The following is a 27,611-nucleotide window of genomic DNA, read 5'->3' on the forward strand; positions in this document are numbered from 1 at the left end:
GCCTTTCCAGCTTTCATTATCATAAAACTTCTTGTAATTAACCACTCACTTCTGTCTCAAAATTGTAGAGCAATGCATTTAAAAAACCTTTTGTAAATAGAGACCAGATATACATTATATCCCAAGAACCATTTTAGCAGTAAACGCAAGAAAAAAGATTTATGAATTATAATTAAATTGGACTTCTTCTGATGAGTTTCAGTGTACAGGAGACAAAATCCAAGATTTCTTTAGCATCTTACCTGGGGTTAGTGAGATTGTAACAGGACTTCCAAATCTGTAGCATGTGTTTGCAGGTAAGGAGTGCCTCATCTGGGCCTCTGCACAGGGATTCCAGTTTGACTTTTGAAAACAGTAATCTAATAGAGAAGAGGAAATTTTTTTTCCCATGAGTCACATTGAAGCAAAAACCCTTAATTTTCATTTGAGAGATCCTTGCAATGATTTGAAAACAAATTAGAATACAAAAGTTCCCAATACTATCTACAGAGAACCAAACTGGAGGGGAATCTGAAATATTGACTTTATAGTACCATGCCCTGGAATTGTATTCTTTAGGTATTTTTCCTTACCTTACACATCAAATACAAAAAGAAAAGGAGTACTTGTGGCACCTTAGAGACTAACAAATTTATTTGAGCATAAGCTTTCGTGAGCTACAGCTCACTTCATCAGATGCATGCAGTAGAAAATACAGTGGGGAGATTTTATATACACAGAGAACATGAAACAATGGATGTTACCATACACACTGTAACAAGAGTGATCAGGTAAGGTGAGCTATTACCAGCAGGAGAGGAAAAAAACCCAAACCTTTTGTAGTGATAATCAAGGTGGGCCATTTCCAGCAGTTGACAAGAACATGTGAGGAACAGTAGGGGGGAGAAATAAACATGGGGAAATAGTTTTACTTTGTGTAATGACCCATCCACTCCCAGTCTTTATTCAAGCCTAAATTAATGGTGTCCAGTTTACAAATTAATTCCAATTCAGCAGTCTCTCGTTGGAGTCTGTTTCTGAAGTTTTTTTGTTGAAGAATTGCCACTTTTAGGTCTGTAATCGAGTGACCAGAGAGACTGAAGTGTTCTCCGACTGGTTTTTGAATGTTATAATTCTTGATGTCTGATTTGTGTCCATTTATTCTTTTATGTAGAGATTGTCCAGTTTGGCCAATGTACATGTGCCAGCAATGCCCCTCTGCCATGTACATTGGCCAAACTGGACAGTCTCTACGTAAAAGAATAAATGGACACAAATCAGACGTCAAGAATTATAACATTCAAAAACCAGTCGGAGATCACTTCAATCTCTCTGGTCACTCGATTACAGACCTAAAAGTGGCAATTCTTCAACAAAAAACTTCAAAAACAGACTCCAACGAGAGACTGCTAAATTGGAATTAATTTGTAAACTGGACACCATTAATTTAGGCTTGAATAAAGACTGGGAGTGGATGGGTCATTACACAAAGTAAAACTATTTCCCCATTTTTATTCCCCCCACCCCCGCCCACTGCTCCTCACACGGTCTTGTCAACTGCTGTATATATATATATCTTCCTATTGTATTTTCCACTGCATGCATCTGATGAAGTGGGCTTTAGCCCACAAATGCTTATGCTCAAATAAATTTGTTAGTCTCTAAGGTGCCTCAAGTACTAACACAGCTGCTACTCTGAAACCTATCACATAAAAAGAAATCATTCTTATAGGAGCCCTATTTGTAAAGTAACGTATGGTAACATACAACTCATTTTTTGTTGTGGAAGCATAAACACACAGTAAATTAAATCTGATTTTCATAAAATTTTGCATACATGTAGATTTCTTGGTCTGAACTGGGGGGATTCTTCAATTAAACCCTATGTTCAAGGGGGAGTCCATATTTATTTTTTTCTTGTAATTCTCAATATGGGCTCTATTCAGTGTCAAAATCAGCACTTAGATCCAAGATGACATTGACTACATTTAACATAGAATCCATGTATATCAACCATGGGGAACTGTGTTGTACAAAATATTTATCTTATATACCACCGTACATTTGACTTCATAAATTGTTTTTTATTCTTGATGGAAGGTTAGTGTTCTTTTTTATGACTGCAAACACAAGGCTGAAATATCTGACCACAGAATACAATTTCTATGATACACCACCATTGTCAAACCAATCTTGGGAACCAAAAACGTCAGTGATATACTGTAAATTTGATACACACAAGGTGAGGGAGGTAATATCTTTTATCGGACCAACTTCAGTTGGTGAAAGAGAGAAGTTCTCAAGCTACACAGAGGTCTTCTGGGTTCAATAAAAGACATTTCCTGACCCACCTTGTCTGTCTAATATCCTGGGACCAACATGGCTACAGTAACACTGTAAACTTGATATTTTTCATAGGGCAATTACAATGAGGCTCAGTGTAGTCAGAATTGAATATTTTCATATTACTTTGTGTTTCAATACGCTATCCTGATGAAAACCAAAGCCTTTTATTGTGTGGGGTATGAACACCCAAACAGGCACATTTACTTACAGAGGTTTAAGTAGGACATTACAATAGTCAGAACAGAACTAGATATAACGATGTTAAAGTGAAACCCAAAGGAGAGTGAAAAAAGCACATTGTGTTTGAGGAGACAGCAGCATTTCTTAGTTGGGACTGTGACTACTACTTTTGTGTGTGTGCGGGGTAGTAGTAAGTACCCTGGTAGACAATAAGTGAAAGAATTTTAAAAGCTTAACTGTGAATCACTCTGGCAAAGAGGAAAATTGCACAGTGCCATACATAATAATTACATTTAACAATGATCAGCACTTGAAAGTTTTCTTTGTTAACTACAACGGAAAATTGGAAATGGCCATATTGGAAATCACACTATTGGACTAGAAAGGATAAAGGGAACTGAGCAACAGTATGAGTGACAAAGAAAATCTACCTTCACTCTATATTATGTTGTCATCAAGAGAAGGTCAAACTCAGGTTTGATTTGAATTTAAGACGTTTCCTAACAGAGTTCAAAAAATAGCATTTTGCACTACGGATCATATAGCAAAGCAAGGATAGATGAAAATGATGTTACTATCATAATTAATTACAATAGAAAAGAATGAAGATGACTATCTTTAACTGTTCCTTTGCACAAAATGCAAAGATGTCCTTTCAGCTGCATTTTTCAGATGTTATGTTAGAACATGGCCCCCTGTCAGTTATACTTGCAGTGACTGACTCAATTCCGTGATATATAAAATGGGTACTTCTTTAATAACTTTCAGGGGCATTAGAAGGATAAGTTCTGTAAAGTGCTTTGAGATCCTCAGATAGAAGTTCAAAGTATTCACAACAGTATTTGGAGAACAATTATGTAATTAATGCATGATCATCTCTCTGTCTCACTGTCAAATTTCGGTAACATTATCAGTTATGAATCAAACACACACACTAATAAAAGTGAATGTGCGTTAACATATTGATGGAAGATTCAAATACTAAGAACTTTTGCTTGGACTATATTTTATCTGTCTGCTTTCATAGTTTTAATATGTGCATTAAAAACAACAACATCGTTTGCTATCTCTCTATAGCATCAGACAGGAAAAATCTCTCTAGAATCAAGATAGGACAATACTGGTGGATATCTAGATTTTGTATGGCTTAAACAGTATAGAAAAAATATGTTCAGAGCACACAGCTTACAAGAAGTCATATGCAACACATTGAGCTGACAAAGAACTTATAATTAACATTAAATAACATCTTTCAAACACTTGACTCAGGATATGGTGTTGAAAAGGTGTGGGCTGAATTAAAGGAAGTCATATGCAGAGAACAATGGAGGATTCTGTGATCAGACTTGAAAAGAAAGAGTAGCAGCAACACCTAGGCAAGAAGTAATGACAATGGAAGCAAATGGCAAAGAAAACCTGATCTTAGACTATAGCACACACAAAAGACGGTAAAATGTCCATGAAATTTGAAAAAGTATCTTGGACTAAATTGTAAAGAAACAAAAAATGAAATATTCGGCACCCTTTTAAAAGCAATAATAAATTAAAAGGAGGGTGCAACAGTCACTTCAAGTCATGAAGAAACAATGAAACTCCCTTGTAACTTCTTACTGGGATGGCCAACTAAACCAGCATAAGTGAAATAAGCAAGCAAGCAGTATTTGTTAATTGAAAATTATTCCAAAACTTCTTTTGCTCCAAGCTCCTGCCCAATTTAGTTTAGCAGAAAAACTACAATAGATGTCACAGATAACAAACTTTAGCAGACGAATGGCTAAGATGCACTAAACTACAGTACAAAAAAGAAAAAAGTATCTACTGATTAGAAAAGAGCCAAAAACAATGGAACAAAAGAGATTTAATAGCCTGAAACTACTGCAAAGTGAAGTCATACTGGAAAAATGTTCAGAATTACAATAATGCTATGAGAAACAAGCCTGAGAAACCGCACCAAAACAAAAATCAAGTTCTAGTGGGTGGATTGTATTTGATTTTTTTTTCAATGGTTACAACAGAAAATCTGAGGTTTCAAAAGTTCTTGATCACAAATTCATGGGGTCCAAAAAATATTGCAGTGTGTACAAATCAGAGAGTAAATGTGTCATATTCCAAGAAGTTGATCAGGAAAGTTAATGAACAAAATAAGAGCACAACCTGCTACAAAAAAATTTGAATACTGAAGAGCACTAGGAAAAAAAGACTAGTGACACAAGCAGGGCACTCAAATCTAAGAGGATTTAATATATTAAATCTGAATCCTTCCTACATGGGGAACAAACAATGCTCCACTATCTGTACTGCCTAAGCTGGGCCTCTCTTGTGCATATCCTCTATGCTAAGTGCCATAAATAATCCCCCTCTAAGTACAGTTCGACAGAGGGGTTCTTTCAGTCAGCATTATTGTAGTGTTCCTCCCACTCCCCAGTCAAGGCAGACTCTTTAGCTTCATTCTTAACTCATCCCAGCTTCACAAGCTTCCTTGGTGACTTGGTTTTCATCTGTAGTTTTCCAAGTTTTAACTTTTTTTTATTGAGTCTCACTTCTTTGTTTGTAATGTGAAATGTTACAACACTTTCTCAGGGTGTTCAACTTCTCTGTCAAAGGCTTCTTGTGGGGTTGGTCCATTTAGCAGTATTGCCAACCCCAAACGTTCAAAAATCATGAGTCAGGCTCACCAAAAATAATGAGATTTGGCGTCATGTAAAAATAATAGATTATGTAAAAATAACAGATTTGGTGTTCTTTTATTTGCCTTCTGCTTTTTGAGCCTTTAAGGTGCACTGGGGTCACATTTTGAAACTTTCTCCACAATCACGAGAGCTAGAAACTTACTTTTTCTTTAAGAATGAAGGCTGAAATAATCACATATCCACTTGACTCCAGAAGCTGGGGCTTTCAGGAAAACAATTATCATGAGTCTAATGACAAAATCATGAGTGTTGGCAACACTGATTATCTCTTGACAGTATTCTGCCTATCACGCTCTTCGTTCTATTTCTGTTGTTCAGGTATTTCCTTGTTTGTTCTTAACAGGCTCTTGGCTTAAACTTGCCACTTAGAACCCCACTGAGCTTTGATAACATATTTTACTAACATCTCTTTCAGCATCAGCTTCTTTGGTGATGTTATCCATGTATTTCCTCTTGTCTCATCTTGTGCTGCTTTGTCCTCTGTTTTGTGCAATTTTTTTCCTATTAAATTATTAGTGCACAAAAATGTATTGAAATGTATTGAAAAGCAGAGACATAGCATCATGGATGGTAATCTGTTAATTTATATTTCATATAGATTAAATCAAAAAGGAAATAAAATATACAAACAGTTTCTTTAAAGGCAGACAGCAAGCTGGATTTAGTTTGACACCTCCAGCCAATAAAATGAATATGCCAAAGCTCAGACATTAGGTTAGAAAAACGAGAGAACTGTCTGGATGGAGAGATTTCAGAGTAACAGCCGTGTTAGTCTGTATTCGCAAAAAGAAAAGGAGTACTTGTGGCACCTTAGAGACTAACCAATTTATTTGAGCATGAGCTTTCGTGAGCTACAGCTCACTTCATCGGATGAAGTACTCCTTTTCTGGATGGAGAGAATCTTTCATTTTGAAAATATGATGCAAAGGTGGGGCTAAGAGGTTCAGTTGCAAAGTTGGCACCAAAAATACAAAAACCAAAAATGTAAAATTTGGGATAGTCAGTGGCATTTTGACCAGAGAAATCTCACTCAGTCTGGAATCTGTAGGTAGTTCAATGATTATTCTCATTTTTGTGAAGACAAAATTCCACAGGATTTTCCTGAATTGTGGAAAGTCCAGGAGCTAATTATGTTGCACTGTTTATAATTCTGGACAAGATATTCAGGGTTCAACCCTGTGAATCCTGGATGTAAATCTCACAGGGACACTCCTTCCCACCTTTGCAAATCACCATGGCAGAGTGATTCATAAATTGGAGAACTGCTCTGAAATCAATTAAATAAATTCAAGGAAGACACGTCCTATACTTATGAAGCAAAAATCAAATGCACAAATACAAAATGGCAAATAACTGGCTAAGTAGCAATACTACAGAAAAAGATCGGGGGGTGGGGGTATGGTGCATCACAAATTGAGTACGAGTCAACAGTGTGATGCTCAGTATTGCCAATCTCAAGAGATTAAAAATCATGAGCCAGACCCCTCAAGAGATTAAAAATTATCAGGTCAGACCCCAAGAGTCATGAGAGTGGCCCAAAAATCATGAGTGCTTTTTAAAAAAAATATTATGTTGTGTTTTTGGTCTGTCTTTTGATATTAGAACTTCTCCTGCCCATGCCCAGTGTGTGTGTGTGGGAGAGAGAATTAGCATTGACCATTCTTTCACATTTACTGGGTAAGGTGATTTTGGCCTCTGCTGCAGGAGCTCTCACTCCCACATCTGCCTGCCCCTGCCCAGCATTTAATCGTGCCCCACTATGCCCACACCAGTCCCCCAATCCGCCAGTTCAACCCCTTCCCCGCCCCAGCCTCACCTCTGCCTTTCCTACAGTTCTGTATCCCTCTCAACCAGACCTGTGAGGCTGCAATAGGGTCCCATCTCCCACCTCCCAGGCTAGCGGGGGCTGCTCCAGGGACTCAACCTCACCATGCCGCTTCCCAGGACAGGAGCTGCAAGGGGATGGGGGGACAAACAGAGGCACTGTCCTGTCCATCTTTCTCACAGGAAGGGTGAAGGGAAGGCAGGAGTAGAGTTGTGCTGAGCTCTAGTACCCTCTGAATTCCCATCACTTACAAAAAAAAATCGTAAGGGTTAGCAATACTGGATGCTGTTGCGAAAAAAGCAAATGTCATTCTGGGCACAAATACATAAAAAGTTATTGTAAAGAGGACAGTGATCAGTTGTTCTCCATGTCAACAGAGGGAAGGACAAGAAATAATCAGCCTGGTCCTCAGCAAGAGAGATTTCAGTTAGATACTGACAAAAGCTTTCTATCTATAAGGATAGAACTCAGCTGCCTCCAAATAACATGACTGGAACAACACAGAAATATCTGAATATTCATGAAGCATGACAGCTCCATAGGCAGTAGGCAGGAGAAAAAAGAAGGGGGCAATCAGTTTGCTGCAGGACTTACACACCTACTGGCTGTACTGGGTAGAGAGGCTACAGCAGAGAAGGATTCAATACATAGCAATATGGCAGCCCTAATCATGCCTCCTCCTCCTCGGCCTGCCAGATCCATCCACCATTTGAGCTACCAGTGGGGAAGCTCCAGCTACCACAGCCTCTCCATAGCAAGCTTTCCACCATAAAGCCAGCATAAAACAGGACTGAATTTGACTAACAGTGCTCAAGTCACTAAGCTGCTGTTTGTCTTTCTTCAAATGCGACAATCTAATGTGCTCACATTCTTCTTCCATCCTATCTGTCTACTATGTATTTATCACACGTCACTATGGTACCCAGAGCCCTGCAGTTTCATAACTTCTTGATTTTCATTCTGTACGGTACTTACCATATTCAGGGCATGAAGAACATAAGAAGTGCCACATTGTGTTGCCACAGGGTTAAGCCAACCATTCTTGGCAAGTGATAAAGAACAATACACATTCAAAGAAACTAGCATTTAAAAGCTATTTCAAGTAAAGGTACCTGTATGCACTGTGTAACGAAAAAACTAATTTTGTATCCAAAAGTAACTGACTTTTATTGTATTACATTCTACACAATTGAAAAATGAGACCATTACAGGATTCCAGATATTCTCTATGAATAATGCAACAATTTGTACTTCTAATCTAGCTAATCTTTAATATGCTTTGCTAAGCATTTTTCTGATGAATACATGATAGTGTCAAACTGGAAAAGACTAGAAAAGAAGAAAAGTAAGGCAATAATTCTCTCCAACTTTCATATGGTTGTAGGAAAGTGTATTCATTAACAGTATGGAATAAGAAAAATTATTCTGATGCACAAAACAACTGCTTTGTGAATGCTAAGATCCTGTAGAATGGTTGGAAACGGCATCTAGACTAAATTGAAAAACAGATAAATAGACCACAAACATTTCATTTACTCAGAATATGTTTCTTTTAAAGCCCATTTTATAGGGTGATTTGCTGGCTGTGTAATTAGTGCATAAGAGCTCTCTACAAACATGTAAGGGATCTGGGATTTATTTCCATGTCAAGTCTGTTACTCAAAGGCTGCGAGTGTCCTGTATTATTCTTTAGAGAATCTTACAGTTGAGTTAACAGCGTCATATATGTGGGCTTAGAAAAGACTCTCAATCCATCACTCTTCAACTAGAAATAAGAACATCATTGGGGTGGCCTTGAGCACTGAAGTGAGTAGGTTGCCTTATAATATTTGAGTTTATGAAAAAAAATAAACAGTCTACAAACCAAATCTTGAGTTGGGTCATGTTGCACTGGGTAGGTGACCTTTTACTTATTGGGAGGGATGGAGGTTTCCACCTTGGTCTCCAAAATCTCAGTTTTGTTTTTTTTTTAATAGTAGTTATAAAGTAAATCTCTAGCCATCGTTGTTGTGAACAAAACCTTCAAAACATGAACTGAATGTAACTGTGATGAATGTTGATCTGGACCCCAACATATAATTTATGTACTGGGCGTCTGAGATGGAGTAATGGAATATCAAAGGGCAGCAGACAGTTAAAGCACCATCCTCCACAGTCTCAAGACCAATTACTGCAAGCCATTAAGACTGAATGGACCATGAATACCGTATAAACAGGGTGCCCGCACCACTTAGAGCCCCCGCTTCCCTACACCACCGTGGGCTGAAGTCAAGGAGGTCTCTGGAAGTCACAGATTCCGTGACTTCTATGACCCTCGCGACTAAGGATGTAAAATTAAATAAAATGGTTAAACAGTTAACTGGTAGGAATTAGGCTTTCGATTCCAGCCCCAGCTGCTGGAGCGACTGCAGCTCCAGCCTTGCTGGAGCAGCCCCAGCATCGCAACGGTGGGCTATAGCGGCCCTCCACGCCTGCCAGCCGGCTAGGGCAACCCTAGCCCTGGGCTGGCCAAAACAGCCCCAGCACTGGTCACCCCGCGCCAGCTGGAGGGAACCCAGCCCTGGCCGCCCTGCACCGGTTGGCCGATCCCAGCCGCGGCCAGAGAGACATCAGTTAACTGGTTAAATGGTATAATTTTAATTGTTTTAACGGTTAACTTTTTATATAATCTTTACATCCTACTCGTGACTAAATCATAGCCTTATGTATGAAATCAAACTAAATGTATTTGGTTAAATCCCAGTGTCAAAAAAGTTAACTTATACATGCACATGTCCACATGTTTTCAGGGATATGATTTCTCTGAGGCTGGCATATCAGTAATTTCTACCAAAAGCCCTCTGGTTCTGTCCTTATCTCCCCACCCCCAGAGTCCTCTGTTTAATCACAGAACAAGTACCTAGCACAACATGATTAACAACAGCGGTAGCAGCTCCATCAACATGCCAAAGCTCTGAGACACGGAATGAACATGCCTACAGGCAAAACGTAAGTTTTATTTATAGGACTAAGTCAACCAACTGCTCTTCAACTACTAAGATGTGTGCCAACAGTGATTATTTTTTAAAAAATTATGTGGCCACCTGAGACCATGAAAAAAGTTACTCACCTTCTCGTAAATGATGTTTTTTGAGATGTGTTGTTCATGTCCATTCCAACCAGGTGTGTGTGTGCGCACATGCACAGTAGCTGGAAGATTTTTCCCCTAGCAGCATCCGGGGGGTCGGCCTGGGCGCCCCCTGGAGTCGTACCTTCATGGCACCCAATAAAGGGCACTGCCGACCCACCACCCTCTCAGTTCCTTCTTGCCGGCTACTCCGACAGAGGGGAAGGAGGATGGATAGAGGGGAAGGAGGGTGGATATTGGAATGGACATGAAAAACACATCTTGAAGAACAACAGTTACTAGAAGGTGAGTAACTGTTTTTTCTTCTTCAAATGCTTGTTCATGTCAATTCCAATGAGGCGACTCACAAGCCCAAGTTCGGGAGGCGGGGTCGGAGTTGTCCACTGATTGGAGCACTGCTTGTCCAAAGGCCGCATCGTCTCTGGCCTGCTGGGTAACCGCATAGTGCGTGGTGAAAGTATGAATGGAGGATCACATTGCTGCTCTACAGATTTCCTAAGTGGGAACCTGAGCCAGGAACACTGTTGATGAAGCCTGCGCCCTGGTAGAGTGCGCAGTGATTGGATGTGCAGGAACCCCCGCCAGGTTGTAGCACTCACAAATGCAGGACATGATCTATGACAAAATGCGTGGTGATGACACAAACAGACCTTTCATTCTGTTTGCCACTGCCACGAATAACTGGACTGATTTTCTGAATGGCTTCATTCTCTCAGTGTAGAATGTTAGCACCCTATGGACATCCAGTGAGTGAAGTCTCTGCTCCTTGCTGCTGGAATGCAGCTTAGGGAAAAATACTGGGAGAAAGGTCCTGGTTGATGTGAAACTGTGATACAACCTTTGGTAGGAAAGCAGGATGAGGTCTGAGCTGAACCTTGTCCTTATAGAACACGGTGTAAGGGGGCTCTGATGTTAGGGCCTTAAGTTCAGACAACCTCCTGGCCAAGGTTATCACTGCCAGGAACATGACCTTGTAAAAGAGGTAGAGTATGGAGCACAATGCCAATGGTTCAAAGGGCGGTCCCATGAATCTAGAAAAGACTGAGTTGAGGTCCCAAGCTGCGACAGGCTGCCAGACATGAGGGTATAGCCTGTCGAGATCTTTTAGAAACCGGCTGACTATTGGGTTAGGAAAGACAGAGCGGCCCTCCGCACCCGGGTGGAAGGCTGAGATGGCAGTCAAGTCAACCCTTATTGATGACACTGAAAGCCCTTGCTGCTTCAATGGAGGAGGTAGTCCAGAATAAGCGGCACTGAGGCTAGCGTCGGGAACGAATGGTGCTGTGCCGACCAGATTGAAAATCTCTTCCACTTGGCAAGGTAGGTAGCTCTCGTAGAGGATTTCCTGATGCCAAGGAGGACTTGTCTAACTTGATCTGAATAGGAAAGCTCCACCGGGTTCAACCATGGAGCTTCCACACCATGAGGTGCAGCGACTCAAGGTTAGGATGTTGGAAGTGACCATGAACTTGTGTCAGAAGGTCTGGGAAGAGTGGCAGGGAGACTGGAGCTTCCATGGACATGTCTAGGAGTGATGTGTACCAGTGCTGGTGGGGCCAGGCTGGAGCTATCAAGATGACCTGAGCTCATTCCCTCCCGATCTTGAGGAGTACCTTGTGAACGAGTGGTATGGACGGAAAGGCGTATAGGAAACAACCTCCCCATGGGAGGAGGAAAGCGTCCATGCTGGTGCCCGGGCTTTTGGAAGGAGCAGAACTGCTGGCATTTCCTGTTGCGTAGCATGGCGAATAGTCTATCTGGGGAAATCCCCACCTCTGGAAGATTGAATTCATGACATCCGGGTGAAGGGACCACTCATGGCCGTGGAAGGACCTGCTGAGGTGATCTGCCAGCTCGTTCTGTACCCCAGGGAGGTACACTGCTTGTAGGTGTATTGAATGTTCTACACAGAAGTCCCATAGCATGAGGGCTTCCTGGCACAGGCATTAAGTATGCCCGGAAAGTCTGGCATGCCAGGTGCACCGCTCTCAGCTCTGACATTGATGTGGAAATCCAGATCTGCCTGAGACCAGAGACTCTGAGTCCTGCGGTCTCCTAGATGTGCTCCCCAGCCCAAGTCTGATGCGTCCGTCACTAGCAAAAGAGACGGCTCGGACCGGGGAAGGGGACCCCCTGAGCACACCTCCTGAGGGTTGAGCCACCACAGGAGAGAGTCTAGGACGGGTGAGGCAGGGTCATGATCCTGTCCAAGCTGTCCTGGGCTGGTCGATACACTGATGCTAATCATGACTGAACTGGTCGGAGCCTGAGTCTGGCATGCTGCACCACGTAGGTACAGGCAGCCATGTGTCTCAGAAACTTCAGACAGTTTCTTGCTGTGGTGGTGGGAAACTGCCTGAAACCTCAAATGATACCGGCCAGGGTCTCGAACCTCACTTCCGGCAGGTATGCTCTGGCTTGGGTCGAGTCCAGCACTGCCCCTATAAACTCTATCCTCTGAATGGGGGACAAAGTCGATTTTGCTTCGGTTAGAAGGAGACCCAGGTTGTTGAAGGTGGCCCTGATGCATTTGACTTGAGTTTCCACTTGGGTCCTGGAGCAGCCCTTGATCAGTCAGTTGTCAAGGTATGGAAACACCTGTACCTGGTGCCTTTGCAGGAATGCAGCAACGACTGTCATGCACTTCATGAAGACTTGAGGTGCTGCTGATCGGCCAAATGGAAGGACAGTAAATTGGTAGTGGGTATTGTTCATTACAAACCTGAGGTACTTCCTGTGGGGCTGGGTGACTTTAATATGAAAGTAAGCGTCCTTCAAGTCGAGGGCGGCATACCAGTCTGCTGGATTCAGTGAGGGTATGATGGAGGCCAACAAGACCATGCAGAACTTGAGTTTCTTCACAAACTTGTTGAGTTCTCGCAGGTCCAGGATGGGCCTGAGGCCACCTTTAGCTTTCGATACTACAAAATATCGGGAATAAAAGCCCTCGCCCCCGTACTCCTGAGAAACCTCCTTCACTGCCCCTAGAGATAGGAGTGACTGCATCTCCTGGAGAAGAAGTTGCTCGTGAAAAGGTTCCCTGAAGAGGGATATGAAAGGGGGGGTGGAAGGGCGGGAGTACACAGAATTGGATGGAGTATCCCCTCTCTACCGTATGGAGCACCCGGAGGTCCAAGGTGATATGGGACCATGCACAGTAGAAAGGGGATAGTCAGGAGGAGAAGGTAAGGTGGGGTGGATCCAGTCTCTGATGTGGCGCACCATCCTCAACCATGCCTTCAAAAGGCCAGTTTGGGCGCTGAAGACCAAAAGGCAGGTCTTGTATGGTCTGCTGGACCTCAGAGGGGAGACCAGAAACCTGGAGCCATGAGCCCCTTCTCATGGCTACTCTTCTGGCTATAACCCTGTCTGCCCCATCAAGTGCTGCCTGCAGAGCCCCCCTGGAGATCAGCCTTCTCGACCAAAGCTGAAAATTCGGCACAGGAGTCCAAGGGGAGCAACTCCGTGAATTTAGCCATTGCTGAGCAGGTATTATAGTAGTACCTGCTGACGATGGCCTGCTGGTTAGATATTTGGAGTTGTAGTCCCCCCGTTAAGTACACTTTTCGCCCAAATAGGTCACGTTTTCTAGCGTCCCTATTCTTGGGGGAAGGGCCCTGACTCTCAGGAGGTCCTGCACCACCTCAAAAGCCTCTGGGGTGGATGGGAGCGGCAGGTGCTCTGAGGGGATCAGTGATTGCGATGGGCCCGGACTCGACTACCTCACTTGGGCAGGAGTCGACAGAGCCCCACTCTGAGCCTCAGTCCGACTGAGGTGCCACTGATGGCTGGTCCCTGGATCTTGCCGAGGGGGATTGGCCTCTTTCCACCTCCTCTTCTTCTGCACTGGCAATTGGGACTGGTGCCGAAGGCTGGAGTGCCCCCCGAGAGGCTCCATGATGGTGCCGAGCCTCCTTGGCAGTCTTTTTTTGAAGCCGGATCTCTCGAAGATGGCACCGGAGCACTCTGCACCAAAAAAGACATACTGGGAGCAGGAACCCCGGCGCCTGGGTCTGACTGAGGTCGGAGAGCTGTCTCCATGAGGAGGATTTGAAGCTGCTGTTCCCTCTCTTTAAGTGTTCTTGGTTGGAATTCCTGACAGATCTTGCAGCGGTCTTTTTGGTGACCCTCACCCAGACACTGTAAACAGGAGGAGTAGGGGTCACTTTTAGGCATGTACTTCACACAGTCCTGGCAAGTCTTGAAGCCTGGGAATCGCGGCCTGCCCTGGTGACAAATAAGGGGGGGAGAAAAATGGGGGAGGGAACCCACTGTAACTGAAATTTATAAGTGAACTAACTACGCTATACTTAACAACTAGAACTAACTTTCTACAGTGAAAACCGAAAATATTGCTAAGCTGCTTGCCGAAGCATGAGCAAGGGGAAGATCCAGCTACCGTCACTGGCGGTAAGAAGGAACTGAGGGGGTGGCAGGTCGGCAGGGCTCTTTATTGGGCCACGAAGGCGCAACACCAGGAGGTACCCAGGCCGACCCCACGGATGCTGCTTGGGGAAAAATCTTTCGGCTACCGTGCACATGCACGCACACACACCTGTATGGAATTGACATAAACAAGCACTCGAACAACTCCTCATTTCACTTAGGACAATGGACAGCCATCAAATGAATATGACTTGCAGCCATTATTGACCTGGGGAAAAATAAAAGGCTCCATATTCCACTGCTGACTCCTGAAATAGTGTAGTTCCCATGGGCTAGGAAGAATTTTAGAGTTTTCAATTAAGATAATACATTTGCTTAAAATTGTATGAAATATTCTTGGAACAAAAAAGTTTTCCATCATACTTCAACAAATGTAAATGTTTAAACAGTGAGCTTAGTCTTCAGTTGCTTTCAGACCTGTTACCATATGTCTTTCCTTTTTTGATCTTACAGCTTAACATTAAAATAAGATTCTTGCATTCCTCAAATATCCCTTCTGCTGTTCCTTATGCCTGCTACTTTAAAAAGCCTGTCAGCTGTCATATCTTGGAGTCATCACTAATTTGCAGCGTATTAGCAGTTATTGTTTATTGCTTATTGTTTTAAGTGGCTTTTCATTAAATCACGATGATCTCAGGTAACATACTAGACCTATTAATTGGTAACGTAATATCATAAGTTAAAAAAAACTAAAGGTGAAAAAGCGACTACATAAATATTTAATAATGAAACATGAATCCATCCTACTAAGCATGAGGTAGATTAAATAAAAAGGTATTTAAAGATTTTATACTATAAATAGCAGAGACCATATAGAAACACGTACCTCATAAGAAGACAATAAAAGACAGGAAGTTCGGGAATTGTGAAAATTGAGAGTCAGCTAATCTCTCTCTCTCTCTCCCTCTTTGTGATTAAAATACTGTGATTTTATACATGCTTTGCACAAGATAGCGAACCTGATTTGAACAAAATCTACTTCTTTTCACAGTATTAACTAGAATTCTTAGCAACTGATAGGCAGAGGGGAAACAGTTTCTTGTAAGAACAAAACAATATGACGTTCAAAATGAAAATGTTCAAAACTCTGTGTCCTAAACAAATGGATGGAACACGGCCAATTGAAGGATAAAAGAGTTATTTGCAATCAAATATCAAGGCAACATTTTCTTAACTTATTTACTCTATCTTCCTTGCAGAGGGGGACAAACGTCTTGTCTACTTAGTCATTATACCACACTCATCATCAACATCCTAGCACCTAATATGTCTGGTTCTCTCTCTCCTTACCGACACTAGCAGATTTACTTTGATATTTTAGTCACAAGCAGAGCTCAAATTCGGGTGAAAAGTTTTTTTGCAGTGTCAAAAAAATTATTTAGTATAGGATCCTGTATGTGTATGGCCTGCCAGGACAGCCACTGGAAAATTGCCTGGGGAACGTAACAGCAGCCTTGATAAAGATTTGCACAAGTAGTTTTCTATGTTCTTTCCCCTCAGTATTTTCAAGAGTCTTGCATCATCAATATAGGTCTCACAAAAAAGCAGTACTGATCACACAAACAGCTTTACAGTAAATGTGCATGGGAGTGGGGTGGGGGTGGGAGAAAAAGGGAATACAGGTGTGTTTAAAATGTGCTTAAGGTAATTTCATTTAATTTTGAAAAACTCTTGACACAACATAAGTGTCACCACAGGTAATCTTCTTGAATATGCACCCAAACATAAAATGTGTACCTGTTAAACAAACCTGTATTTATTCTACATCAAACAGGAAACTACTACTCAAAAACTCTCTGTTGCCATAATTTGGCAGACAAGTCCTACAGTTAGCCTCTGCAGAAATAACAACAAGAGGAGATTTTCTAGTCTGTATCTTTGCATTTGTAGGCTGATTGAGTTTGAAGAGTAAGCAATCTAAGGCTACGTCTACACTATGCTGCTTTCAGCGACATGGCTGTGCCGCTACAGCTGTGCTGCTAAAAGTGTAGCTGTTGTTTGTTGGTAGGAGAGAGTTCTCCTGCCAACAAAAAACTTCTACCCCCAACGAGTGGCATTAGCGTTATCAGCAGGAGAGCGCTCCTGCCGACAAAGCGCTGTTCACACCAGCGCTTGTCGTCGACAAAACTTCTGTCTTTCGGGAGTGTGTTTTTTAACACCTCTAAATGACAAAAAATTTCTCTTTCCCTTGCCACTGTAGACAAAGTCTAAGAGTGCTGGGATGAGATAAGGTTATATTCCCTTTGTGTAAGTTTGGATTCTGACACTTGTGAAGAACAAGGGTGGAGTAGAAGCTTTTTCTTTAGGGTATGCTGTGGTGTGGTAATAGATTCAAAATTTTAGGTAATTCTAGATGTGAAAGGTGTTACATTTCTACACCACAGAATATGGCTGTCTTCAGCAAAATACCTTGCAGCAATATTGGTATGCCAAGCATACAGCTTTTAAATTCGTTCTGGAAAAATGATCTAAGCAGCATGTACTGCTCAGTCGGGTGGGTTTATTCTTTCTTCATCTTATTTTTTCCTCCTTATGTTGCAAAGAATGAGATGTCAACTCTCCAAGTGGAAAAGATGTTGTGACTTGCAGGCAACACTAGAATGTGGTATTCACTCTCCCCAATGACTTATTTTTGCTCAGGATGGTTCTTGGGCGGGAAGCAAACTCTCTATTTCTTAACAAAGGAGGGGGGGGAAGGTCACGCTGCAAAAAGTGTATATGAATGGCTATGTTTGTTCAGCAGTTTTTCTTTGCTACCTATTAGAGCAATAAGCCACGGTCCCTGTAAGCCCAAGATGCAGATTTGGGGGATATACCAATAGCATACTTCTGACAAGAGTGGTGCCAGAATGAGAATCAATCTTGGAGATGTACCAGATTTTAAAGGATTAAAATGTTGAAAATCAGCAGGCAGCATTCACCCATTAATCAGCAGTTAGGCAAAATGCAGCTCTCAGCAACAAGAGAGGAGGACAAGGAAGAACCATTTTATCAGCACGGCTTCTATTAATAGTTTACAGCTTTCCCTCTGCCCCCTGGAGTTTTATGAAGGTATCACATGCGAACTTGAAATTTAAGCCACTTGACTGGAAAAAACAAAAACAAAACAAAAGCCCTGTAAGAATGGTAGGAAGGCACACAGTGTAGCATGTAGTGGTATTCAGTTATGCACTATGGTAAATTAAATAATAAATGGCATAGTTCACATATGCTATGTATTTGTTTTCTAAATTTAGTTTTTCCACAAAGAGAGGATTATCTTTAACAAGCTGTAAAGCAACTTCTCTATCCATGTTGTCAAGGCTGAATCCCCACTCTGTCACTTTGAGTACAGAAAGTGGGGGCCCGCAAGGATTTTAAAAATTAATACTTGCCACTCCAGGCTTGTATTAAACTCCCAAGGATACAGCTTTTCTCTGACCTTGGCTTGGTAAACGCTGCCACCGCCCAAAGGCCAAAAACCCCCTGGGGCCCAGGAAGGAGCACTTGGGAATTCCTCCCTGTGAGGTACCCTCAAGCCCTTTCACCTACCCCTCCAGGGAAGAGCTGAGAAAGAAAACAAAGGAAATTAGCTGCTGCTACCAGCTAACCAAACAACATGCACAAACCTCTTAGGATACCAAAAATCCAATCCTGTTCTTAAAAAAGGGAAATTTTATTAAAAACAAAAAGGAAGAAAATACATCTGAAACTTAGGCTTTTGCTAGATTTTAAAAGAGCAATTCCAAAAATTAAGCACCCAAAATAGCTTTCTTGGGGGTTAGCTTAAAGGTTACAAGCAAACAAAGCATCTGGGAGGAGTCCACAAAGCCTTAAAAAATAAACAGAAATAAACCTAACTGCGTCTTTTTAGACATTCCCTAATTTTATTTACATATCTGAGGCTTCAGATAAGTAGTTTTGAGGTATGAACTGATAATCTATAATCAAACCTGACTTAAAGCTGCTTACAGCATTGCTGCTCCATGTCCCTTCAACCCAGAGAGAACAACAGACAAAGGGAAAGTTTCTTTCCCAATTTTAATAAGTTCTACTTTCCCACTGGCTCTTTTGGTCAGGTTCCCACTTCCTTTTCTTTACTTGCGGGACTTTTAACCCTTTACAGGTAAAGCAAACAGAGAACAGCTACGAAGAGGGATTTTACAGCTAACTGGCTGACTGGGTGTCCATCAAAGGGAGCTACTCCCCGCCCCCACACACGCACTTCATTTATCACACACGCAAAAAAGTTTTAAATGATACTTTGATAGGGGAGTCTCTGACATGCAGCGACAAGGAGACTCAGAAGCCCCATACTATTTAATTTACTAAGATTCAGAACAAAGTACTGATTATCCTGGCCTGCATCTCCAGAGAAAAAGTAGAAAACAATCAAAATGTACAAAGAAACCAATTAAATACTAAAGAACACAGAATGAATCAAGGAATGTTTGAACATACTGAAAATTAGCAACTTTTGAGGTGATATAAAGGGATCTCTTCTCTCAGGTGGTTGGGGAGAGGGAATGAGGTTGTGTCATCCGTCAGCAGTTGCAGAAAGGGAAAATAGAGTCAGTTTATATCCAAAGCACTTTTGTAAAATAAAAAAATTGTCAAATATTTTTTACATGATGTTTTACAAGTCAAATATGTAGTATAAGATCTGATCATATAATTGAGGCTTTGCTGATAAATCCCTGTAGAAAATAATGTAATAATATGGAGAATTCAATACCACGTTTAAATTATGGGCCAAATTGTGGCAGCCCAAGGGAGAAGAGAGAGAATAAAGGGTCTCCACTATCCCTTGAATTCCTTGCAGGGGCCAGCCATAACATAATGGGGTATGCTGCAGAGCAGATTATCCATCCAAAAAAGGAGCAAAGAGGGCCACAGCTGTACCAGCACAGGGAGAGTAATTTCACATTCATTCTTTTTCAGAGGCTGGCAGATTTCCCACTCCAGTGTCTGCACTCACTTCCTTTCCCCCCTCTCCCAAAGACTCTTCAGGGATTCTAGCCCAATAAGAATTCATCCAGTGACTCCCCTGATCTGTCCAACTATGTTTTCCATCAAGGGACCTGTACCGCATAATGTGGTCAGTGACTTAAAACCATAATCTTGTCCTAAATTAAGGATAAAAGATTTTTCCTTATTCTTTAGTGTGTTGGAATTAGTGTGGAGCTAGGTTTAGGCTCAAGATTCAATGTAAACTATTGCTTTATCTTTTTTTCCCCTTCAATTTGGAAAACCCACAGACATATTCTGAAACGTACTTATAGGAATGAAGGAATTGCCATACTGGATCATACCCTAGTCCAGTACCCTATCTCTGACAGTAGCAAGTACTGGATGCTTCAAAAGAAGATGCAAACAACCTCCTCACTCAGTAGTTAAAGACTGTCTCAAGACCTGAAGTATGAGGTTTAATATCTTTCAAATTTTTGTTAACATTTTGTGGTTCTTGAGAAGAGAATTGGAGGAGGCACCGATATGTTTGTGTACAAATCTGAGAAATGGATAGATGATGCTGAAATTGTGAAAAGAGGCGGCAAGAGATGACACAGTAGGTGACAATATTGCACAAGTAGAGTGGCATATTGCTGTGAAGGGCCTTTGAAGTCAAGTGCACAAAGACTTGAAGTGATGCAGTTCAACAGTGGGAGTAACTGGAGAGATTCAGGGAGAGGTGAGGTTGATGTGGTACCTGGTCAGAGCGATGAAGGTGATTTTACCAACTGTGCTTTGTATGGATTTAACATGGAGGTGACCTGGGTGTAAGGGAGGTCAGTAAACAAGATGGGAGAGGATAAGGGTTTAGATGAGAGATTTTGTTGTCTGAACTGAAAGAGGACGACTCATGCAGGGATAAGTGGCAAACTTTGGAAACAGCCTGGATGTTTAGGGTAAGAGAGGGATGAGTCAAAGATGACCCTCTAATTTATGGGGCGATGGAATAACTGGGAGGATAGCAGAATTGTCAACAGCAAATGAGAATGAAGGAGTTGGGAGCGAAGAGGAGGAGTTCAGCTTTGGCAATGTTAAGTTTAAGCGGACAGTGAGTCATTACAGACTAGCCATCAGAGAGCAAGACAGATGTGAGACTGGACAGAAGCAGACGGATGAGGAGCTGAGTAGTATATATGAGAGCCGCCAGCATAAAGATGGAATCTGAAACCAGGAAAGGAGCAGATTACACAGAGAAGGGGCCCACCCAAAGAAACAAATATGGGGAGTCTCACAAGCAGCAGGCACAAAGTCAAAAGCTTCAAGGGGTCAGATTTCAAAAAGGAGGGTCAAAAGCTGTGATGAGATCCATGAGGATGAAATACAGACCCTGTGATCTGGCCAGGAAAAGGTTGTTAGAAACCTTGGTGACAGCAGTTTTATGGTGTTAGGAAACAGTTTTTAATTGAGGTAAGTCTGTTCTCTCCTACTGGTTCAAAACACTGATAGATTTTTTTTTTATTGCCGCAAAGTTATATATTAGTTTAAAATAGGTTATATTTTAAACTGAAAATTCTATTTCTATCATATCTGTTAAATGCGCATCTGATAAAGACTAATATATATGAATAAATTACTTTCCTTTTAAAAAGATTTGAATTAATGTTAAATTGTCAGCAACTTAAGTTTCAGATGTTTAAAATGCTGTGGATCATAACCTGGAGTATCTGACACTGAAACTTCCTTATCAGAATAAAACATTGCTGGTCTCACTGAAGTCAGTGGGAGGTTTGCCATTGACTTCAGTAGTGCTACGATTTCACGCTGAAACTTTTTACCATATTGTGGGTTCCACTGAAATATCTACTAATTTTACACTGAATTTAAATACATCTTTACAGAATTATGAAATGCAACTATATTTAAGGTACATCATCCAACAACAAAGGAAACCTGTGTGTGGTGCCTGTGTGTGTCCCAAGCAAAACACGAGTATTCACAACAAAAAATGAATGGTTTTTAATATGCTAAAGAACCTTCCACAAAATTTGTGCTTCTTCCACTTCAGTTGTTTAACTATGCACCTGTTGATTCCTGATGACTGGCCATTAAACACAGACAAAGCAGCACAGCAACCGCTCACAGTGGGGGGGGGGGAGGGATAGCTCAGTGGTTTGAGCATTGGCCTGCTAAACCCAGGGTTGTGAGTTCAATCCTTGAGGGGGCCGTTTAGGGATCTGGAGCAAAAATTGGGGATTGGTCCTGCTTCAAGCAGGGGGTTGGACTAGATGACCTCCTGAGGTCCCTTCCAACCCTAACCTTCTATGAATCTATGTTATACAATAAACACATTAGTGGATTTTTATCCTTAGAGGAAGACATTATGAAACTACATTTTTGTGTGCGTTAAAGTATCATATAAGCTTTTTTAGGTTGCTACACAAAAATATACAACACAGGAGAATATTGTAAAACATGGTAAGTGGGAAATTTTGAAAACAAATAACCAGTATATGGAATAATACAAAAAAGGCAGTTGTTTGAAACCATTTTCCAACATTTAAAAAAGCCTAAAATGCTAAGAAACAGCTTGGTATTAGAAAATAATTACAATGCACTGGAGAAAAAATAAAGCTAAAATAAAAAAGATTACAATCTTCAGAAATAACCTCTCATACCATTAGTGAGATAGGGAGCCTACTACTGTACAACAAAATTCAGGAGTTGGGCAATAGGGTATATGGAAATAGACGCACTGGAAGTACTCACATAAAGTTTTCTGGATATTCACTCAAGGCCATGTCAATTATATTCAAAGCATCATGATAATGTTTCTGGGCTGACAGCAAGAGTGCAAGGAGATGCAAAGAGTTGGCATCATCTCCTTGAAGTTGAAGAGCCTGACGAACATAACCCAAAGCTTCTGGTATCTGAGTAAAAAAAATGCTGAGAAGAGTTATTATTAGAAATACCACTTGCTATAATTTCACTGCATGTATGTAAACATTCAAAGTCGTAGAAATTATGCAAAGCTGTATAGGCTCCCATAAAATACTAACCAGAAACATACAAGCAGACTTGACGTTTTACAGTGAACATTAAAAGCTCCAAAGTAATAAATCAACCTCTGAAATGAGATAGGTTTCAGAGCAGCAGCCGTGTATATACATCTACACATGTATATACAGCCTTTATATACATCTACACATCTCACTGCATTTACTATACATTGCATTACAAATTTTAGGATTACGAAATATTTGGTAGGAACCAATTCTTGTACAGCATGCTCTGTCTACACACTGGCCACAGTCAACCTACTCTTTACCTCACCTTTACATTTTCAGCATATCTTGTCCATTGTTATCTTGTTCTTTGCAAATGGTTCCCTAGGTGTTCCCTCCCCTTACCTTACCTAGTTCAGACATTCTGTCTCTCAGTTGACTGAGCCATTTTCCTAATTTAGTTACACAAACTGTTTTCAGCCTGCTCATTTATTTACTTCCCTAATCCTGTCTTCCAAGAAATGAGGCCTCCGCCATGTTTAATTACTCATGTCAAACCAGACCGACATTCCACCTTTCAGTTTTTTAAAATATTTTTTCAATATTTTTAAACATTTGTTGTATTTCCATTACATTTTTGGGTTTTTTTGGTGCTTTTTGAAGTTTATTACCCAGCAACACATTCTCAGGACAACAGTAGTTGTAATCATTTGAACTACCATTAATATCAGGCTCAAAGTACAACCCAGGGGGTGCAAGCTCACCTCTTCTGGTACAGCCCACCAATGTATTTCCGCTGCCTCTACAGTATTGTCCCTAATCTTTTGTTCCATGGCTATTTAGTAACATGTTCTTTTCCAATTCCGATATAGTGGTTTTTACCATGGGGGTGTCCCCAGCCATCCTGTGAAAGGGGAGGTATGAAGAACAGCTGAGGTGCAGGAGTCTGGAAACCCTATTGGGAATTCACTGGATGAGCTTTCTCAGCAGGTGGAAACCCCTGCAGAGCTTTCCATTTTTTTACTTCATCCTCTACTTGCTGCTTCTCTTTTTCAAGCTGCCAAAATGGCACCCACAGTCTTCCATGTTCTGATCTCCTCATCCCTCACCCAGAATCCCTTGCCCTTGGGGCCAGATTCCACTCGGAAAAATTCACTTCAGCTACGGACACTGCTGATTTATTTAACCCCAACCAGCACTCGGTTCTGGCTAAGAAACTGGACAAATTATTGGGATCAGGGTTGAACTGCAAGATATTCCTTGCATTCTGGGGAAGCACCATTCATGCCATTTCAATACTCGCTTGTTCTCCTCTTGCTAGTATATTACACACATTATGCTCTCACAGATTCCACCTCCAAAGGAGGTGATCTGCTAGCTCATGATCTGTTAGCTCCTCCTCCAGGAGGAGCTTGACATCAAATGCTTCCGCTTGAGCTAATCTTAAGTTATACAGCACTCATGCCAACTGTGCCCCTAAATTTGAGTCGTCAATAGTATGACCTATAACCTGCAACCATAAACACCCCAAAGACCTCTGCCATAACCTATCCCAAACCTGCTTAATTAAGTGGTTAATCTTTTTCAAGGATCTTCTTTTCGTAAACCTATGAGTGAACCCATTCCACTTGTTCCATGGAGAGGGTCCCCAATCCGTAACAAGGGATTCCAACTCCTGGATGAAGAGGTTACGAGTTTCAGTAAAAATCCTTCCACTGTCGTTCCCTTCCCTTTCTACTTGAACTATAGTTGGAGCAGGTGGTTGGGGGCATACCCAAATCCTCTGGATATATTATTCAACTCAGACTGCAAGTATCTTGTTTTAGCAGTGTCAAAAGCAGGGGAGCACTAGCAACTTGCACAGGCCCCGGAGCACAGATACATCCCATAGCTACACTGAAAACGGAGGGAAACGCTTCTGGGTCCTGCCTCGCATTATGTTGGTTGTGACAGAGACCACCTTGGGACTGCCACCTGATGTGCTGAGACTACCTCTGAGCCTGTTTTCTGCGGCAGCTTGGGACTTCAGTACTCTGTCTTGTTGAGCTAGCCTGCTGCAAACACAGACCCAGGTCTGAACCATGTCCCCCAAAAGCCGCAGGCTTAACTGAAAACAGCTTAAGAAGTGCTCCTCTCTCCAACACCCAGATACCCAGTTCCCAATGGGGTCCAAACCCCAAATAAATCCTTTTTACTCTGTATAAAGCTTATACAGGGTAAACTCATAAATTGTTCGCCCTCTATAACACTGATAGAGAGGTATGCACAGCTGTTTGCTCCCCAGGAATTAATTACCTGCTCTGGGTCAATTAATAAGCAAAAAGTGATTTCATTAAGCATAAAAAGTAGGATTTAAGTGGTTCCAAGTAATAACAGACAGAACAAAGTAAATTACCAAGCAAAATAAAACAAAACCACGCAAGCCTAAGCCTTGTACAGTAGGAAACTAAATGCAGGAAAATCTCACCCACAGAGATGTTCCAAGAAGCTTCTTTGACAGACAAGACTCCTTCCCCAGTCTGGGTTCAGCAATCACTCACACCCCCGTAGTTACTGTCCTTTGTTCCAGTTTCTTTCAGGCATCTCTTTGGGCTGGAGAGGCTATCTTTTGAGCCAGCTGAAGACAAAATGGAGGGGTTTCCAGGGCCTTATATAGTCTCTCTCTCTTGTGGGTGGAAATCCCTTTGTTCTGCTGTGTAAAATCCCCTCAACAAGATGGAGTTTGCAGTCACCTGGGCAAGTCACACGTCTATGAACGATTCAACTTTTTGCAGGCTGACGTCATTGTTTACATGTTAGTTTGAACGTTCCCAAGAAAGCACAGATGTGGATTGTCATCTCCCAAAGTCCATTGTCAGTTAAGTGTTTCTTGGATTGGGCACTTACTGAGAATAGTCCTGTCTCAAGTAGCTGACCGAATGCTTCATTGAGGCTACTTAGAATCAAACAAGTACATAGCCAATATTGATAACTTTGAATACAAAAATGATACACACATACAGACAGCATAGTCATAACCAGCAAGCTACAACCTTCCCATAGACACCCCACTTGGTCTTCTCTGTACAAGAACTGGTGCAACAATAGGACACTGGTTGCAACAATGATCTAAACGATCACAGTTTATGTCAATAACGACACACCCTCCTCCTGAATATACTGCCAGAGTCTTGGACACTGTCCATGGCGGAGGCAGTACATGTAAAATCCTTCTGTCTTCGGTCACACACCCTCCCAGTACCTTTAAGCCCTATGATGTCATTCCTGGGTGTCCTCACAAAGTTCTGGGTTCCTGGTCCCTGGGTGCCTGAAAACATACTGGGGTGCAGTATTGCTAACAGTATGCAGATAGCAACATCGGTTAAAGTGTAGGAGCCCTGGCATTTAGCCACTAATGCCGTGAGGTGGTGTGCCTCAGTTTCCCCTGCCACACAGCAGCATAGGCCTGTTATGCTTTTGCTGCTGTGCCAAACTTCCAGCCTATTTACAGGTATATGCTGAAAAACAACATGCTTGTGGGATGGTCTGGTCACCATCCCTACCACGTACAAAAGTTTTTTCCACAAATCAGGTATGTCACACATCTTTAAAGCGTTTACCATTAGTATTAACTCCTTTGTTTTGACCCATAGGTGAAGTAGCAAAAGACACAAGATTAACAGCAAATCTATGGTGGACAGGCTTTGTTCACTCAATTTAGCTTGTTTAGAGTCTATTGCATTTCCCAATGCCTTTGTGTACCATCGTAGGTGCTCTAATACAGATTATTCTGCCTCTTTGGAGAGGGCTTTCAATTCAGGCATGTGTTTGAGGCTTTGGCAGGGAAAGGGTACACTGCAATCATGCCTGCCCGTGGCCCTTCCCTCTCGAATTTCTTTCGGTTGGACCCCACCCCCTTGTGAAGCTTCCCAAATGCAAAGTGTTTCTCCCCCCAGCCTTGAAGAGACCGTGTTATCTTTTACAAGGGTAACAGGAATAACATTTTTTAATGGAGTGCTTTGGATCAGTAATTTCCCTCAGTTACCTCATTCTCTGCTCCCAACAGGTCAGCTGGGTGGACTCTCCCTCCAGGAGATCTGAACCCCATACTTCCCTTTAAACCTGATCCACAGGAGAGGGGTCTGGCATTTTAGAGACAGATTTTTTCACCCTCCTCCTAGGAAAAAGTCTCCCTATGAAAGGTGAGCAAACCCTCTGGTCTCCCCTCATCTTCCGTCTGGACTTCCCTCTAAGGGCTCCCCTCTGGGTCAGACACTCCTGTGTCCCCCAAAAGGGAAGGTGACACCGGTCCAGCTGTGGGATCACAGCTACCAGCTATGACAGACCCTTTATAAGCGAAATTCTCCCCCACACACACACTTTCCCTCAGGTTGGGCTTGCATCCAGCTACAGAGTTCTTGGGGTCCATTCCCACCGCAGCAGTCATCAGGACCCCAACTTCCATCTCCCGGGTACATGTCTCGGTGCACCCCAGGTCAGGACCTGTCCCCTGCTGACTTGCAACTTCCTGGCAATCAGCAGCTGGGATCGCCTCCTTGTTACAAGGTTGGACATTCCCCTCCCTCAGGGAGATGATCACAGGACAGGAGCTGGCTCTATCCAGCCCCTCCCACAGGGACTTGCCTTTAGCCCCAGGGCTACAGGAACTGCTTTCTACCGCTCCTTCCCCCAAAGCTGCATTTTCCACTGTTACAGAGGAATTAGAGAGACACTCTCTTATTTCCCCAGCAGAACATGTGGCTTCACCCTCCCCTCTGCAGCTTTCAGTGCAAGATTCCTTCTTGCTGCTATCTAACCCTGGGACAGATTCTGCCACATCAAAGAAATAATTCCCCAGTAGAAACGGTGCAGAATTGTGTGCCACTGTTGCAACAGTCAGCTCAGCCTGCAAATCACCATTTTCCATGTGTACCTTAGCTAAAGGTGCAAGGACTTTGTAACCTCCCACCAGTCCTAATTCTGCCATTTTCCTTGGCAACAAATCCTTCTCATGGATCAGGTTCCTCCTGATCACAGAAATTTCTGCACCCGTGTCCCTCCATCCTTGGAATACTTCGACATTAAGTTTAACAGCATGCATATGCTCA

General features: G+C 42.2%; 1 protein-coding gene across 4 annotated transcripts in view; it reads right to left on the minus strand.

Annotated features, from left to right (window-relative positions):
* TTC7B (tetratricopeptide repeat domain 7B) overlaps positions 1 to 27,611 on the minus strand; it is a 314,696-nt gene that overhangs the window by 102,281 nt on the left and 184,804 nt on the right. For all 4 annotated transcript variants that reach the window (XM_084630296.1, XM_084630295.1, XM_084630298.1 and 1 more), the window contains 2 exons: positions 22,289 to 22,449; positions 243 to 359 (listed from right to left, as the gene is read on the minus strand). In XM_084630296.1, coding sequence (XP_084486422.1) covers positions 243 to 359; positions 22,289 to 22,449 — 278 coding nt within the window. The remainder of the gene's footprint in view (positions 1 to 242; positions 360 to 22,288; positions 22,450 to 27,611) is intronic.

Source organism: Lepidochelys olivacea, assembly GCF_965140295.1.
Source record: "Lepidochelys olivacea isolate rLepOli2 genome assembly, chromosome: 6".
NCBI classification, from domain to species: Eukaryota; Metazoa; Chordata; order Testudines; family Cheloniidae; genus Lepidochelys; species Lepidochelys olivacea.